The 18,465-nt window shown below is 41.6% G+C and overlaps 2 protein-coding genes and 1 long non-coding RNA gene across 4 annotated transcripts in view; all 3 read right to left on the bottom strand.

Moving 5' to 3' along the window:
• The window catches only part of LOC123980999 (E3 ubiquitin-protein ligase RNF31-like), a gene marked incomplete at its 3' end in the record, with an annotated part of 3,215 nt that extends 803 nt beyond the window's left edge, over positions 1 to 2,412 (bottom strand). The window contains 3 exon segments of the mRNA XM_046065597.1: positions 810 to 975; positions 1,808 to 1,904; positions 2,304 to 2,412. Of these exon segments, the coding sequence (XP_045921553.1) occupies positions 810 to 975; positions 1,808 to 1,904; positions 2,304 to 2,397 (357 nt within the window).
• The window catches only part of cntnap2a (contactin associated protein 2a), a 434,170-nt gene that overhangs the window by 354,191 nt on the left and 61,514 nt on the right, over positions 1 to 18,465 (bottom strand). The gene's annotated exons all lie outside the window — the stretch shown is intronic.
• LOC123981006 lies at positions 4,759 to 6,507 on the bottom strand. The gene is made up of 2 exons (XR_006827643.1): positions 5,935 to 6,507; positions 4,759 to 5,790 (listed from the first exon to the last, which is right to left on the bottom strand). It is a non-coding gene; the product is annotated as an uncharacterized LOC123981006 (long non-coding RNA).

Here is an 18,465-nt window from a genome sequence, read left to right as displayed (position 1 = left end):
GGGGGGGGGGGGGGGACAAACACAAGAGTTCCTTATGTTAAATATTAAATAAAAAAAATTACAAAACAAAATAAAGATACCAGTATCTGTTTCCTATTCTCTAACATTAAAACTCACACACATAATTTCATGTGACCAGCATCCAGTAAGAGCTTTTTAATTAACTGTTTATAATATTTAACCTTTTTAAGCTGTTACGTCGCAATTTATTTCCCCACACAGGAAGTCTGAGCACGGATGAAACACACAGAGATTCACAACACACACAGAACATTGGTTAAGAAAACATATAATGTTTTCAAAAGAGAACTTTTAGTAACGCCGCTCATTTGTTTAGCGCATTTAAAACCAGCTCTGATGGATTTAGATGTGATCAGAGATCGTTTGGCAGCTTCGTAGATAAACAATGTGCAGTGAAACTACCATTTGTTGACTTGCGCCTTCGGATGACACTAAACCGAGGTCTTGACACATTGTGGTTATTAAAGAACCCATAGCACTTGTCACACAGAGTAGGGGGTTCCCCAGATGTCATTGCAAAAATTCCCATCCTGGTTTTCTCCATCTGGCCATCTAATCATACCCCACAGTAATAGACTCCGCCTCAAGCTGATGTGTGGTGAGCGTTTTGGCTCAAAATGGCAGCCGTCCTGCCAACAAGGTCCATCCAGTAAGTCAAACCAGTGAGTGACCTTTTAGTTGCAAGCCGCCTCTCTAGTCTCGCCTCATCCTCAAAGGGTTTTGGCCTAAACACACAAAAGCTTGCTCGCATATCCTCAAACGAGACCCTGACCTCTGTGGCTTCTCACCTTGAGCAGTCGAGCGTGGTAAGCGTGGTCGTCCTCGTTCTCTCCTCTCTGCGTGTCCACCTGGTATCTCTCGCAGGCCCGGGTCAGCTCCTTGGCGTCGTATAGCGGAGCGGGGTCCAGAGAGTGAGCGTTGATCAGACTCACCAGGTACTCCCTGTAGTGCTTCCTGCGGGAACAAAGACCTCTGTTAAAGACTTATGGCCGGAGCACACTGGCCCATATTAATCTCATCAGGGCTGCAACTGACCATTATTTTCATTTATTATCAGAATATATTCACATCTGAGAAGCTGAAATCAGAAAATCCAGACATGACTCTGAACGATTAGCCGATTATCAAAACAGTTGGCGATTAATTTAATAGTTGACAACTAATCAATTAACCCACTAACTGTTGCAGCTCTAGTGTTGACCAATGAATTGATCCCTGCCTCGTCGTTTTATTTTCTTTCTTTACAGCTTCTGGGATAAAAGGACAGTTGGTACTTATACCTGTGCCCCTTTAGCGCTTACTTCCTGTTACATCATGTTTGCGGCATCAAGAATTGGTAAAAAGAGAAGTAAGAAGGGGTTTTTTTTACTTCAGGAGCTGATTAATAATGAATAGGTAAAGTCTGGCTCTGACCAAACATTTGATACCAGCTGTCAGTACTTTACAGTTTAGAGATATTTATGACTAATGCTTGTATTTTAACATTCGCGAGGTCAGAAGAAAAAAAAAGTCCAAGTTTTTGTTGCAATCTAATCCTGAACAAAAACAGAGCACAAAAGTAACATTTTCTTATAAATGTTTTTATTTTTATCGGTTGTACTGTTTTTGTAAAGCTCTTTGATTGAAGAGCTCTATAAATAAAACGTATTATTGCAAACTGTCTAAAAACCAAGCACAAGCCCACCCTATAGTTTTAGTAAGATTAAAAAAAAGAAAAGAAATGGATTTAATAATAATCAAACAACCGGCCACAGACGTTATTTTATTGCAGCCGTCACACACTCACTCGCAGAGTCCAGCTTGTCCCGGCTGGGTTTGGATGCCACACGGTGAATCAATCTGCTGACCTCCTTCATCTTTCTGCTCCATCACACAACAAGCGTCTGCGACACAGAGACCGTGACAGATCTGACATCAGACTTTTTGTTTTGTATTAATAAAAGACGATATAATACAGTGAGACAATTTTACACTTTTAAAAGGCAGGAGAGATAGAAATGTTTTTTGTTTTTAAATTAAAGTGTTCCAGAAAATATAACCTGAACTTGCCAGATGCATCAAATGTAATTTATTTAACTTTTTAATTTAATTAATTAAACTAATGTTTACTAAATAGGATCTAACTTTTGTTTGGATTCCAGGTTTTCCCAGAATTCCAGGATGTGTTTGATCACTGATGCAACAAAAAGGGCAAGTAGAAGCCCATTTAATGTCATATTTTGTGTTTCTTTACTTCCTGAACACGATGAAGGACAGAGTTAGACGAGAAAGAAGGTTTTTACCGATTTGAGCTCCATTAGAAGGATCTGTGTTGAACTCCACACCGCTCCTCTGAGGAGAGACACAAACATCAAGAAATAAACTACTCATTTCCATTATGTAAGGCTGCTAGGATCAAATTAAATGAAATTAGATTCACACAAAATACCATACATTTGTCAAATGTCTCCGCTCGTACTCAATTGACAACAATAGCTGACAATATTTCAAAGTGAAACACTATGTAAAAGTGAAAAAAACTTTGACAGAAATGCAAACTTAAATTTGTATGTCTGCTGGTCCTAAAATATTGTTCTCCAGGATGCAAAAAGTAGATTGGCTGACATCCAAATTAGTGTGTTAATGTTTTTTTCTTTATAGCCAAAGGCCTGAAAAATGTGTCAAGGCATTATGCTGATTTAATTTCCTGTAGAAGTGTTTCTTCACCTTTCATTCACAGTTGTGGTGTTTCTAATCTCAAAGAGATCAACAATGTCTTTATTTTTAACATGACAGTTTTGTCCTCGAGCTGACCTGAACAACTTTTGACTATGACAGTCTCCCTACCTGCAGCAGGGCCTGTAGTCTGGGCGCCTCCCAGTCTCTGAGATAGAAGAGACAGTCTCGGGGGTGGTGAGCATGTAGGCCGCCTTGATTGCACTGGGCCGTCTTACAGATCGTCTACGTGAGAGAGCAAAACAAATACAGTACAAACACGGGACGGGGAGCGCGTCTCTGAGGTCAAAAGGGAATATAATAGCATTTTAAAATGCTCTGTTGTTCAAGTTAGATATGAGAATTTGCCGTCTGAAAGTCCAGCAGCTGTTGTTGGTGTGACAATAATCAGGAGCTCACTAACAATGCTTGTACCAGAAAACACATGACGGTATGTAGATTTACAGGAACACACAGAACTTGAAACGCAGGTACGCTGCTGTGTGAGTGTTGTGCTTTGAAACAAAAATGAGGAAACAAATGCTGTACATGCTGTAACGTAAATCTAGGATCATATTCTGTGAAGGTCAGAAACGTACAAGAAAGTGTCTCTGAAAACAAAGATTTTTCTAGAGTTAAAGCACATAAAGCAAGTCTCCTTTAAAATCATGTACATTCAGACGCCTAAACGATGACTTTCCCCTTGATGATATCTTGATCTCACCTTGTAGTAGGAGTTGTTGCAGCCGCTGCAGAACTGGTACCTGCACTGGGAGCAGCTGAAGTGCATGCAGCCGCCTTTCGTCAGCGCATACGTGAACCTGCACTGAGGACAGGCTGCAAGATGACACCACATACTTGGTAAATCTATTTATTCCACACATGAAAATACTAGTGTTTGGTTTGCTTAGTTCATATTTAAAGCTGCATGCCGCAACACACAAATCATAAAATTAAGTTGAAACAGGAGAGAGCAGCCCTTGTCGATGTTTGAGACCGTATAGATAATCTAAAGCGTCTTCTGAACACTAGCGAGTGCTCGTTTACACATCCTACACATCCTTAACTTTGAACTTTGTGACTGACAAATTCTGTTTTATCGTCTCTCCGCCACTTTCGGGACGAATAAATATTCAGATTATGTGCTTCAGTAAAAGTAGAAATAATTAACAATAAAAATTCTATATTACAAGCAAAAGGTGCATGAGGTGAAATAAGTGAATTGCGGCCTCACTGATGCCGTTGTCCCTCAGGTAACCGGCCAGGCCTTGCTTCTGGTACTCTGGATCGTTGTCCCTCTTCCACTGCTGGAACTGCTCGCAGGACAGATCCTGGTGCTGAGGCTCCCACTGAGACCAGAGAGGGAGTTAATGAGTGAGCACCTCCTCCAGTTCACTGAGGAGCAGCCAGCGGTCCAAGGCCGAATTCCTTAACTGGCTTCTCATTATTTTCATCAAATGTAAGACTTAAGGCTTCTAAGTCTCCAGGAAAATGGTAACACGCCTGACTTATACTCACAGATTTTTTGCACTGAGCACAAAAACTCTTGCGGCAGGACGGGCAGGTGACCTTCAGCTGGTCTCCATCATTGATAAACCCAGAGGTGCACTGAAAAAGCCACATCCATTATTTACATTTCATCCTTTAGACCAGACTTTATGTACATTTTAATAATTTACAGTGTAAATGTTTAGTCTCCTATTGCTTTTGTATGTTAGGATATTTCCTCCTCATGTTCAAATCATACAAAAGGAGACATTTCAACCAATAATATCATTGTCCTGTTGACAAATATTGCCATCAGTACATTTAAAAGAAATTCTAAATAACTAAAACTAAGATATATAAAACATGAAATCTGCTGCAATCTGAATAAATGTGGAGATAAGGGAGCGTCTTTGGACTGCAACTACACAAAAATGTCAATGCAGAGTAGAGCTGCAACAAACAAGTGGATTTATTCATGACGTCGGGAAGAAACTCACGTGATAGCACCACAGGAACTTGGGGTCTTTCATCAGAGCGTGCTCAGTCAGTTTTTTATGAAACAGTTCGTACACGTCCATCTCCAGGCAGTTGCGCAGCTGGAAAAACAAAACAGGAAATGTTAAAACTTTACATCTCTCCACTGTTTTGAGTCTTTTCACACGTTTTAATACTAGTTTCCTGTATTTGAAAAAGTGATTTGGTAACTCTTAACTTATCTCTGTCCTGACATTGGTATATGGGTCTACAATTTCCACACAACACAACTCATCTATATCACGTTATTATTTATTTATTTAATGATGATTGGAACCTTCAGTACTTTTACTATGTTTATCTACTGTGTACTGTCTGGGAGCTTTTCTAAAATGTGAGGATGACACATCTACTGCAAAACAAAGGGTGCAAATAAAGTAACCCGAACCTGATCTGACGTCCCTCAAAGTAATACGGTTTAAAACATCTTAGGTAAGACCCCAACACTCTTCATGTTTTTAAAATAATAATAATAATAACAGAATCAAGTCCACGGCCAGTAAAGATTCAATCAGTATACATTTAAAAAGCTGCTCATTTTATAATTTCGGGTAGATTTTAAGTAAACTAATAAAAAAGGTACACTAATAACCCCTCTGGTTCCTTAACTACTTAGCTGAACCAAAGTTTGTATAAATTAAACAAATAATTGCTTGTAATGGTATGCAGTGACAGTTTCTTTTCAATCCCCTTTCTCACAAGTTTCTTTCTTTCTTTTACATAATCTAAATATTTTAACTTTTAAAGTGAAACTGTGGAACTTTTGAAAGAAGAAATAACCTTAATAAATACTTAAATGAATAGAACTTAAATTCATAAGCAAGAAAACGCACCTTTGCTTAATTCAGTACACTCTGCAGGTTACGCTGGTTTCACACAACTCAAGCGTGAAATTCGTGTGCCGCTTTGTCGTGACAGCCTATCAGCGTATAGACTGTCCGGACGTCACAGACTGCTTTTCAGAGTGTGGTGTATAGAGGACAGGGACACCAGGAAGAGCGGAGGGACAGACCCGGAGCTGGCCAACAAACAGCTGCTGAGCGACTGGGAGCTCTGGGAGGAGAAAGATGGGAGACGCCGCCGGAGCTTTTGACAATTAAAAACCTGCAGTCGAACGGGATTCTGCTCTGACAACGGAGATGTTTAACGGGCAGTAGAAGCGCAGAGTTAACTGCTTTATTAAATTAAACTTTTTACTTGTATTTTTTGGGATTAAAACGTTGATTTATCTTCACTTGCGCTTCTCAGCAGCGTGCTACCGTGTATCCGGCTCCCACTGTTGCAATTGTAGCTGCCGGAGCTCTGTGGTCTTGCTTTATTATGACTACAGAACGGACGAAACAGGAAATTGCTGAGTGAGGATGTTGAACAACCTGGTAAGTTCAGAAAATGTATGAGAGATTGATTGTTGTACTTTACTATGAAAGAAGTTAGCACAGCATAGTCCAGATCGAGTCGAATGCCATTTGGAAACCAAGCATTTTAAAAGTTGTAAGCTTGTCTTCTTGCTGACAGCAAGCATCACTTAATGTGTTTAACAAATCGGCATCATGCTGTTGTTATTTCAGCATCAGTTTGATCCCTTTATTGCAACAAAATCGCTGCAAAATGTTTATTTTGGGTTCATACAGCTGCAGTAATTGCGGGTTGTGTTTATTTGCATTGTCACTTTGTGTGTGAGTAGTCCAGCAATCAAACTCATAGATAAACGTGATTAAAATTTGAGTTGAAGCCGCAAATTAAAATGATTTCGCAGTCTCTCTTTCTCTGTGCGCACCTGTATGTCCAGCGTGGAAAAGTAGCTGTCCAGTTGCTCTGGGTCGTTGATGTCCGGCTCGCTGCAGACGGGACACACCATGTCTCGGATGTGTTTGTCTCTCACGGCGATGGTGAAGTGCTGCCCGAAGCACTCGTGGCACACGGAGCACTGACAGGAAGTCAGAGACTGCATCTGTAACCCGGAGAGGAGAAGAAGAAGAAATTAACAGCTGTGCACTAAACACTGAACTAAAGGCTCTCTGTACATGTAAATGATATGATTTGGGCTTAAACATGACTACAGTTAGATAACTGTGGAACACAGGATTATATAGCCAGATATTAGTTATCCACAAGACATTTCACAACATAGTTAGGCCTCATTAAGCAATACTGAAGATAACACCAGAGACAGACAGGATGGCTACTGTTACTAATGGAAAATTGGAGACGTCTGGGAGTGAAGGAGATTAAGCAGACGCTGAAACATATTGCTTGAAATGGATGTAACACGACTACCCACAGATAATTTGAGAAGGGTAAAGATGAGAGTTGATGTTGCAGAAATAGCACATAAACAAATTTTAAATAATGATATGTGATAGTTATGCAAGTGGGTGCAGCCAGAAACACATATGCACACACATAGGGAGGTTCCAGAGTGTAAAACGTTATGCTTTAAAGAGGTGGTATTCTGCTTTTTGGCTTTTTCCCTCTCCTTTATTTATTTATTAAAGTGAAAAAGCCCAAAGTCCAGCCCAAAGGGAGTTCCCATCTCCCACAGAAAACTCTGCTCTGAGCTGCTTGAAAACAGCCTTTTCCCTTTCATCCCTGTGACATCACTAAATGCGCCTCATATAACGCTCGCCAAGCTGGTCGGCAACATGTACAACTGAACCGAAGCCGTGTTTACCGGTTTCTCACGACCCGCCCTTCTCTGCTTCTGATTGGCTAGTAGTCCTTAACTAGGAACTGCGCATGTGCAACTCCCAACAAAGTTCATTTAGAGACAAGATGCATCTCTCCATAGCTAAAACAAAGCCTTCAACACAGGGTGAAAAGAGGAGCTGCAGCAATGTGCAGTACGACAAAGAATATGGTGTTTTTTGAAAATTGAACCATGTAAACCTGTTCTGGTTCAACCCCTAAATAGGATTTTGAACCTGAAAATGAGCCTAATACCACCTCTTTAAGTTAAATATTTGTGTCGCAAGTCTAACCAAGTGGCCGGAAGTTCTCGTCTCATGTTTGTGTTTCGTCTGACTAAATAAAATCTTCTACAACAGTTAAAATCAGGGCTAATTCACTGCCCGTCTGCTTCTGTTGACAAGGACCAACTGTACAGTCGCGTTACGCCATTTGATGTCTGTTGATAAACAGGCTGTCACTTCACGAGCAAAAGATGTCTTTGGTAGATAGAAGCAGAACAGCAGAAGTAGTTCTGGCAGTGACGTGAGTGAGGGAGAATCTGATGAGGAAGAGATAACGGCAGTCATGAGTGTGTGAGAGAAAGAGAGAGAGAGAGAGCGCTCTGTTTCTTTGTTCTCGTAGAGTAGGCTAATTAAAACAGCATGTTGTTATTGCCAAAACTTGTTACAGCTAGGCTGGTAGACCCAAGCAGAGGATTTGGAGAGGGAGGAGACTGGAGTTAGATAAGAGAGGAATATTTAATGCAAGGTTGAAGGGATCGGATATTGGGCCAGGGAAGAGAGAGGCAGACTGGAAGACTAGATTTGTGCAGAACCGGGTTGGTGGCTGCTTTGCAGAGCAGGGGAACTGTAGCTGAGAGTCCAGAGTGTGGGGGGTAATAAAAACCTCCCACACGGGAAGATTTTAGCTGGGCGGGTTCCAGGGAGAGCAGATGGAATGAGCGCTTTTCCAGTAGTGTAACTAAAACAACATTTCATAAAATATATTAGAAAATTGTATAATATTATAAAAAAATTTATTATAGCCGACTACAAATCGGCCTAAGATAATTATTTAAATGTGTTCATTATGTTGTACAATTAACTGACTCATTTTAAAATCTAGATTTGACTGTTTTGGTCTGTAATGAGATTCAGCAGTTGGAAAATTGATAAACTCCATAACCTCCACGCTGCCGTTGTCATCACTCAGTTTAAAGTCCTCCCACACGGCTGAGGACATAATTTTGTTTTCCCTTTGATGTGAACCGGAGCGTTACGTTCATTGATGTGAGCGGAGGTCAGGCGTGCAGAAAAAAACTGAATATTTGAAGCCCAATATTGAAAATTAAATCCCTACCCTAAAAGATATTTTCACATTCAACTATCTTTGAACCAGGAGCTCTTATGTAAGCTCATTTATTCTTGTTAGATTTGCACAGGTGCTCAGGGGTTGGTATTGTCGCCTTTCAGCCATAATGCTACAAATCCAGTTAGCAGCAGCTGCATAAAAGTTTCTCTGAAGGAACAAATTTCTCAAATGTAAAACTGGCCAAGCCCTGTGATGAATCCTAGAAGGTTGTAATACACAGACGAACAAATGTGAGCCATAATTGTCTCTTTTCTCTCCATTTATCTTAATTTATATTTAAACGCTGGCCAGCAATGGTGTTATATTAGATCTGCTGATGATATATCGGCCTTGTGAGAACAGGTATCAGCCAATAAAGGTCTGATCAATCAGTCAGCTGATTCAAATTTACTTAAAAGCAGCTGTAAAGACGACAAAGTAAAACATTGTAAAACTGGGAAATAATACTGCACTGTATAAGAAGCTTACTTTGAGATAATATGTAAAAAAAAACAAAAAACATCTCCACCTTCGTCACTGACCCACCTTGCTGCGAGGGAAGATGGACAGACAGCAGGGGCACTCGTTGATGAGGAGACGCCTGATGAAGTCTTTGTCGTGCGACTCTTTCACAGCTTGCACGACGTCCTCCAGAGAGTAGGTGACGTCTGGCTCTTGAAGTAAGGACAGGACGAGCTCGCAGCGCCCCCAGCTGGGCAGGTCGTACAGCGCCAGCAGTCGCCTGCACATCCTCTGCGGAGAGCACACAAGGACAAGAAGGAGTTTATGTAACAAAACGACAAGTCATGAGAGCAGATTTAATCATAAATCACAATCAGAACAGATAGACAAAACATAACAGACAGTACGCAGCAATGACAATACACGATATTAGCAGTGACTGTGTAGCAGCAATAATAAATAATGTGAGAGTGTATTCGTGAATGGCCTGTTTAAAGGTGGAAGGAACACCACACCTCAACTAAAAATGGAATAAAAATACTTTCTTTTCATCACAAAAAAAACACACCACACCCACGTCAGCACAAGTACCAGGTGTGCACACTAAAAACCCCTCTAGGTAGTTTGCTGCACAGCCTAACCTGTTTGTCCGGGTGTTTGGGATCAATCGGCGGCTCTGGGTTTTTGGTCCAGATACGTTGGTGGAAGGGCTCCAGGAGAGGGCGTTGAAGCAGAGACAAGGCCCCCTTCACCTCTCCTCCACTCAGCCGCAGGGCTTCCTCGCACTGCGACACGTCTCTGAAGCCCAGAGAGTGCAGCTCCCTCATCTGCACACAGACACACACACACACACACACACACACACACACACACAGCGTTACCCGTCAATACCTTGACCCTCGACACATAATTAACCGTACAACCCCGCTGACTTGCCTTTGAGTAATTACTTAAAATATCAAGCTGTGCAGCCAAACACTGTTCAAACACTAGCTGAGATCTCAAAGTTTCCTTTGAGGGGTAATGCGTCTAAAATGGCTCCCAAGCAGAGGTGGAGGAAGTATTTTGGAGTTAATAACTAATTAATCTTATCAGTAGAAATAATAATAAAAATAAGTGGTTTTATCTTCACAAATGTATCAGTTCAGGCCATAAAGGCAAGGCATTACTTGCTGCCAGACCTTTCCAGGACACAAATGTCTTATCTTCTGTTTAAAACACTCCTACACATCACTCCCAACCAACATCCAAACAGTCTTTGTTCTCAGTTATCTTTCAAGGTCGGGTGAGCCATGAGAAACTTGGGAGATTCCTCCCGTTTCCATTTCCTCTGTGGGAAGCTGCTTATCTCCCTCATGACATTCACTTGTTGAGCCTCAGTGTGTGCCACATGTGAAAGACAGACAGCCGTGGAAACTTTCAGCTTCTCTCAACACCAGTGTATCAATATCACTTTCAGATTGTATCACATTATGCTGCAGTTGCTGCAATTGTTATATTGTTTTTAAGACATTTGTTTATGTTATTGTTGTATAAAATTGTAGATTGTAACTCTGCTGTGACGTCACACGCTGGTTTGTGGACTACCGCTGTCAAGCATCGAGTTTGGCGAGGGTGGAGCCAACTAGCTTGGTTAGCAATGTGCATCTGCTATTCATGTTAACTGTGATATTAACTGGGATGCTAATTTTGACAAACAGGCTTAAAACAAACCGGAAAAATGAACAACTGATTCTGAATAACCTATTTTTAATGCCGCAGGTTAAATTTACACAGAGCGGCAGATAGGAGTCGCCACCACCCTGATTGACAGGTCACCAGGGTAGCAACTTGGGAATCACAAGCAGCCCCGCCCTAAAGCAGACCCCGTATTATCTCTCTAATTTCCTGAGTGGACACGATGCTGTGCTGAAGAGGATATGAAACTTGTGACCATACTCTCGTTAGGAAAGGGTTTACTGAGGCAGTAAATCAGGAGAGAAGTAGCCTCATTCTGTCATAGATTTCAACACAATCTGACTTGTTTTTGCAACCGGTGGAGTCGCCCCCTGCTGCCTGTTCATGGCTGCTTCACGTTTTAGACCCAGAGAGGTTCCTGCTTGACTGCTACAGATTTTTGAAAACTGAAAAGTGTCAAGCTTTGGACTGTTTGAAGATGCCCTCTTAGACTTTAGGAAACTGGAATAGATTTTTTATTATACATTTTATAGACTAAACAATCAATCAATTCTAACATAAAACAACCAGCATATAAACAATAATTAATTTAATTGTGAACTTGCAGCCCTAAATTAATAGTTTGAGATGTTTTTTTTTCTGGTTCCAGCTTAATTTTTTTTAATGTTTGAAGCTTGTCTTTGTTTTCAATCATTCTAGTTTGATTATCTTAAATTATTAACAAGTAAAACAAACATTAAACAAGGCATTTGAAGACATTTCTTTGGGCTCTGGGACAAGTTTTTATTCTGACACTTTAAAAGCAAAACAATTAAATCAAGAAAATAACCTGTAAATTTAAAGTGGTAAAAGTAACGGTGGAAGACGGAGCTCTAGCAGGAGTGACATATTTATGAATGTACTGTGTTAAATGTTCCTACCTTAGCCTGTCTGTCTCTCAGCAGCTGTCTCACGGCTCGGTCTGTGTCTCCCCCTGCTGCCAACCAGGCCAGCTTGGCTTCAGCTCTGGACAGCTTCACACCTTCACCTGTGATAGTAGGACCGCTTATCGGCGGCTCCCCTCCGTCTCCCTCCACCACGAGTTGTGTCCCAGAATCCTCTGCTTTGTAGTTTAGCTGTACAGAAGCAGCCATGGCGCAGATTTCATCCAGCAGGTGAGGCAGCTCAGAATTCAGCCAATCACAGGGTTTAGTGTTGTTGCCGCCGCACAAGATGGCTGCATACACCTCCTCAGGACTGACGCCGCACTTCTCTGCTTCCTACGAAGGAGAATTTCTGCTTATTTATGTGTCTGTGTAACATTTTAATATTGTGATATTACATTCAGCTCGAGCTGAAATGATTAGTCAATTAATCTGCGACTATTCTGATAATTGTTCCTCATCCTTAAAGCATAAATACCAAACATTTCCTACTTTAAGCTTTTCAACTGTGTGGATTTGCTGCATTTTCTTTGTCGTATCTGATGGTGAACTGAATATTTTTGGGCTTTGAACTGTTGGTCAACAAAACAAGACATTTGGAGACTTCACTTCTTGCTTTCTGGAAGTTTGATGACCATTTAACACTATTTTCTGACATTTTACAGAAATCAAGAAACTAATCAAGAGATTATTAGAAAACCAAAATAAATAAAAATGTTAGTTTAAGCTGTACTTCTAGAACTGGGGGAAATTGTTTTGCAGTCAGGCTTCAAATAAAAGACAACACACAAAAATGGCAACATCATCAACAACATCTACACAGTAAGTAAGTCACAGAACTAGTTCAGGAAAACATAAATTCAATTACAAATGTGCAAACATGTACAGAGTGAAAAATACAATGTACCCAAGAGATATCTGCCATTAAGCATAGCAACGGCACGTAGACCTGCAGACAATAGTCCTGAAACGGCAGCCTGAGGGCATTAGCTCAAACTCCCTCTGGAGTAGAAGGTCCTTGCAGTCCAATATAGCATTAAATTGTTTTACCTTTGCTTAGCAACAGATGCATGCTCCACCCTGATCACATCTGACTTGTCTTAATTATAATGGCAGTCAACACTTTCCCTGCTGAATTCTTTTAAAATGGCTTTGTGAGATGCATCAGTGCGGACCTACTCTGATCTGCTGGATTAGACGAAGGCCGTCTTCCCTCATTGTCTTCTGTCTGTTCAGCTCCAGGTTGACTCTGGGCTTCGGTTGGGGCCTCACGCCCGGCTGGGGTAGATCTTTGGTGATGGGCGGAGGCTGCTGGAGGGACTGGGGCAGAGAAACTCCAGCAGGGTCGTCCTTACATGACAGGTTGCACATCTCACACACCAGAATGGGCTTGGTGTTTACATAAGTGCAGAACTGGCACATCCACTGTTCGGGAAAAGAAGGAAGACAAAAGACACTTGATTGCCTCCTACAGATAACTAAAGATACACCACATTAAAGGAAGGAAGGAAGGAAGAAGCAAGTTAGCAGAAACAAGTTATCACCATTTAATTTGATATGGCGATGAAATGTTTGTGTCCACGTGGTGAAAGTTAAGTCCATGTTTCTCACTTTTTTTAGCTCTGGTTTTGGTCTCCACCAGCTCTTGGGGGACATATCTGTCCCTTTAGCTGCTAAACGCTCCACTGTGTCCACCAGCTAGTCTCTAACCATCTGTTTGCTGCTGAGTACAGTGGGTTTTACACGTTTTTTCTGTAAAAACAGCGGCCTGAAAATTACACTATGAGAGTGAACCAGAACAGTGAGGCTGCAGCGGGACAGACAAACATAAAGCTAAAACTCTCTATAAAGCTCTGTAAGACCAAGCGGAGCTGCAGATACAGCTGATAAGTCTCTGTTGTACAAATTACAGTCGCTTTTGACACAGTGCAGAAATGGTTAGTATGTAAAAACAAAGATTACAAGGATAAGAAAGCTTTATCAACAGCAGCGGCACAAACCTTTGTTCCTAGCTCAGACAGAGATCCTTGGCTGGACGCTGCAGTGGCGACAGGTGGGCGAGTGGCCAGACGGGGGCGCTCGCACACCTCACAGAGGATGCTGCTGCCTTGATTCACAACTGTGCAGCTCTTGCACTGCCACTCTGAGGGATGAAGCACAGACAATTGGTAGAAACCGCAGAATTGCATCATGCAAGAGCTTTGCTTACTTATGTCAACACCATAATAACGGTGATGATGGTAATGTTTTGACAGCATTGCAGAAACTTGTTGAAATATGCGGCGTACTTTCCTTATTTTCTTTTATAGCAGTGCTGACGTTTAATCTTTTCCCCATTTTATAGAACTTCGTAACTTTGTTTTGAAAGGTGCTGTATATATTGTTGTTTATTATTATTTATTACATGCTCACCTGTGTTGGGTGAAGCAGGAACTGACGTCAGGCTTTCTTGAACAGTGGACGCAGCCGTTGCGAGTCGAGGCCGTTCGCAGGTCGTGCAGAGGACGGCTCGCATCTCGTTCACTGTAGTGCAATGAGCACACTCCCAAGGCGACAGAGATGGACTGGAAAAGAAATGACATGTACGATCAATCCTAGCCGCCCCTCTCCTTCTTGCTGGATTATTATTCAATCAGTGATTTAAATCATATTTAGATAATGAGAGCAGTTCATTTTCCTTACTGGCTGCCTGGTGTAAACAAAGTTCAGTGTGTGTGTGTGTGTGTGTGCCAGCTGAGAGACGAGGAGCATTGCAAGACATCCTTATCACCACATGACAAGGCCACAGAGGGGCACAGCAGCGTGCAAAACAGTGCTGGGGCTCTGTTTGTGCCAGTGTAGAACTCAGCTCACATTCAAAACAACCACATGCCCCTCTGGCACTTTCCAAATAACCAGATATAACTGGTGTGTATCTGCCCTGGGATGGGACTGGTATCCGACCACAAACTGCTGATTCCAGGGAGAAAAACAACCAAGAGACAAGGTCATGCTTAGAAACAAGGAAGAAGTTGAAAGGCCGACAAGTCAACTCGGATATTTGATCTTGCAAAAGAAATCGCCTCCGGTGAATCTTTTGGACTCATATTGCTGTCTGTTTTTTGCTGAAGAGTTAAAGTGTTGGGGAAGGTTTCAGACTTCTAATCTGGCCCAATCCTGAATTTTAATCTCTGACAGTTATTCCACGTCTACGTGAAATAGAAAAGTCGCTCATCCTTACGAGAATATGATTTTAAATTCTTGCTTAATATAATATGTATGTACACAGTACTGTGCAAAGGTGATGTTTTCAAAGCGAAGGGTTGTCAGATGTGATTTAGATTTTAATTCCATTCACTCACTCTGCATCTTGTTAATTGAATATAACCTATTAACATGTCTATTTTTGAAAACATTCTTACTTTACAGCATTTCTCCATACCTTTTTGCACAGTACTGTACTTATATAATATCTTTTGGGAAAGCAGAAACTCTTACCCACAGCTTTCTAGGAGTGCGCAGTTTCAACTTCAACTTCAACTTCAACTTCAACAGGTGGATGTGGCACAAATCTAATTTACTATGCTCTGATCATTAGACCACACTGCTGCCAAATGAGGAAGTGAGCCTCGCAGTGATATTGGTTTCCTGTTCTCCTCACCTGGATGTTTTGGCTGGAGTAATAGTGGTTCTGTTGTGTCCTTTGCGGTCAGGGTGAGAGTGGTAAAGCATGTCACAGTTCAGACACAACCTCTGAAGACAAGTGGAGCACTGAGCGTGCACGGATGAAATCCCACAGATGCTGCAGGTCTCTACAGGCACACAAAAAACAAGTTAACACACACAGCAACGTAGCTAGCTTTTGCTGTTGTTCCGTGATGAGTTCCTGCTTTGAAGCCTGTTATAATCTGGCATACCCTGTTTGGCGTTATGTATTTTATCCCGCTTGTGAGTGGCCCTAGTCGGGTGGCGGTGAAAGAGGTCATCGCATGCGTCACAGAAAGCTTTATTGTCACAAGATGGGCAAACCAGAGACGAAGGGCCACCACACAAATTACACTCGCTCGCTCCACCAGAGCCTGGACATAAAGAAAAACAAGATGGTGTTTGTATTTAGGCTTCTATGTACATGTGCTGCACTAGAGACATGTTCAATGCCACTGGTACATTACAATAACCATGAACTCTAACCTAATACAATTATAAATAACACAGACTGTCAAATGTAGACAAGAACTAAATTTGTGGCATTAAAAGAGGCTAATTCTGTTAACCGTTTCTATCCCACACTGACTGTCGTTGTCGTTTAACATGACCTTTCCAACTGGAGAATTAAAGGTTCAGCTTCTATAAGAATTACTTTTTGTCAAATTTTCTGAACTTGTCACTATATCCTGAGTAGCACATGATACAGATAATCTGTGAAAAAATAAAAATAAAAATCAGGTTCCTCTGGCTCCTCCTAATGCCGTCTGCAAGAATCCGCCGCTGCCTGAACAAAACAACCAATCAGAGCCAGGAGCAGCCTCTTGTAGTAAGTGTAACTGAATTCAATGGATGTACATCATAGCCACCTACACTGCACCCGTAGATAGAACTAACTCAGATCAGCTGTCCTGAAGTTTGTCAACTCAGAGTTCAGGTTTCGAGTCAGGGTTTGTTAACCATGCGTTCTGAGACCAAGAGACCTGTAGAAACTTTCTAAAAAAAAACAATTGTGGGCTGTGACAGCAGCTCACCTGCTGATGGTTTCACGGGTTGTCCTCTGGGGGGCAGAGTGGGTTTAGGTGGAGTAGACAGAACCTGGGGTTTGTCTCCCTGCTGCTCGTCTCCAGGCAGGATAACCACAGCGTCGCTCACCACATCATCCTGAAGAAACCAGCATCACAGAAAACACTCTTTAAACATGAGGTGGACAGAAAAAGGTACAGACTGAAGACTGTAGTGCACCATTGCTGAAAGATTATATTCTGTTTTATGTAGTTTTTCTACTCTTCTTTATTTAAGTTTTTAATGTTTCCCAGACGACATGAACACATAATTCTGTTGTCAAAAAAAAAATCCACATTTTCGCACAAACAGCTGATTTCACTCACTTTTCCTGCTTACAATGATTTCAAATGCATTGTGTATATGCCATGGGAATTTCCATCTGACGATGTCTACAATGAAACAGCGGGATGGACGATGTCGTCTTATGTGCATGTGTTCTCGCACAGACTTCACTCGGTAAAAAAAAGAAATTGGTACACTATTAACTTATGTTACAAGTCGCGGTGGATATTTTACACATGGACCAGGTAAAGCAACAGTGAACACACAGGGTGCAGATGTTTGTTTCATTTGTTTGACAGGCTGCGTCATTAATAAGTTTTATAATCACGATGCCGGCTCAACGTCGTGATGTCTGTCAGCCAGCGCCGATGGACGATGGCATCATCTACTGGCCCGACCCTGATATGCCACGTAATAATGTGCAACATTATCCCACAGTTGATGTAAAAAAATATATATATACACTACCGTTCAAAAGTTTGGGGTCACATTGAAATGTCCTTATTTTTGAAGGAAAAGCACTGTACTTTTCAATGAAGATAACTTTAAACTAGTCTTAACTTTGAAGAATTACACTCTATACATTGCTAATGTGGTAAATGACTATTCTAGCTGCAAATGTCTGGTTTTTGGTGCAATATCTACATAGGTGTATAGAGGCCCATTTCCAGCAACTATCACTCCAGTGTTCTAATGGTACAATGTGTTTGCTCATTGGCTCAGAAGGCTAATTGATGATTAGAAAACCCTTGTGCAATCATGTTCACACATCTGAAAACAGTTTAGGTCGTTACAGAAGCTACAAAACTGACCTTCCTTTGAGCAGATTGAGTTTCTGGAGCATCACATTTGTGGGGTCAATTAAACGCTCAAAATGGCCAGAAAAACAGAACTTTCATCTGAAACTCGACAGTCTATTCTTGTTCTTAGAAATGAAGGCTATTCCATGCGAGACATTGCTAAGAAATTGAATTTTCCTACAACGGTGTGTGCTACTCCCTTCAGAGGACAGCACAAACAGGCTCTAACCAGAGTAGAAAAAGAAGTGGGAGGCCGCGTTGCACAACTGAGCAAGAAGATAAGTACATTAGAGTCTCTAGTTTGAGAAACACACGCCTCACAGGTCCCCAACTGGCATCTTCATTAAATAGTACCCGCAAAACACCAGTGTCAACATCTACAGTGAAGAGGTGGCTGCGGGATTCTGGGCTTCAGGGCAGAGTGGCAAAGAAAAAGCCATATCTGAGACTGGCCAATAAAAGAAAAAGATTAAGATGGGCAAAAGAACACAGACATTGGACAGAGGAAGACTGGAAAAAAGTGTTGTGGACGGATGAATCCAAGTTTGAGGTGTTTGGATCACAAAGAAGAACGTTTGTGAGACGCAGAACAAATGAAAAGATGCTGGAAGAATCCCTGACGCCATCTGTTAAGCATGGTGGAGGTAATATGATGGTCTGGGGTTGCTTTGGTGCTGGTAAGCTGGGAGATTTGTACAGGGTAAAAGGGATTCTGAATAAGGAAGGCTATCACTCCATTTTGCAACGCCATGCCATACCCAGTGGACAGCGCTTGATTGGAGCCAATTTCATCCTACAACAGGACAATGACCCTA

This window comes from Micropterus dolomieu, linkage group LG01 (assembly GCF_021292245.1).
Source record: "Micropterus dolomieu isolate WLL.071019.BEF.003 ecotype Adirondacks linkage group LG01, ASM2129224v1, whole genome shotgun sequence".
NCBI lineage: Eukaryota > Metazoa > Chordata > Actinopteri > Centrarchiformes > Centrarchidae > Micropterus > Micropterus dolomieu.
Note: the sequence above shows the minus strand (reverse complement) of the source record. Positions and strands in the feature narration are given on the sequence as shown.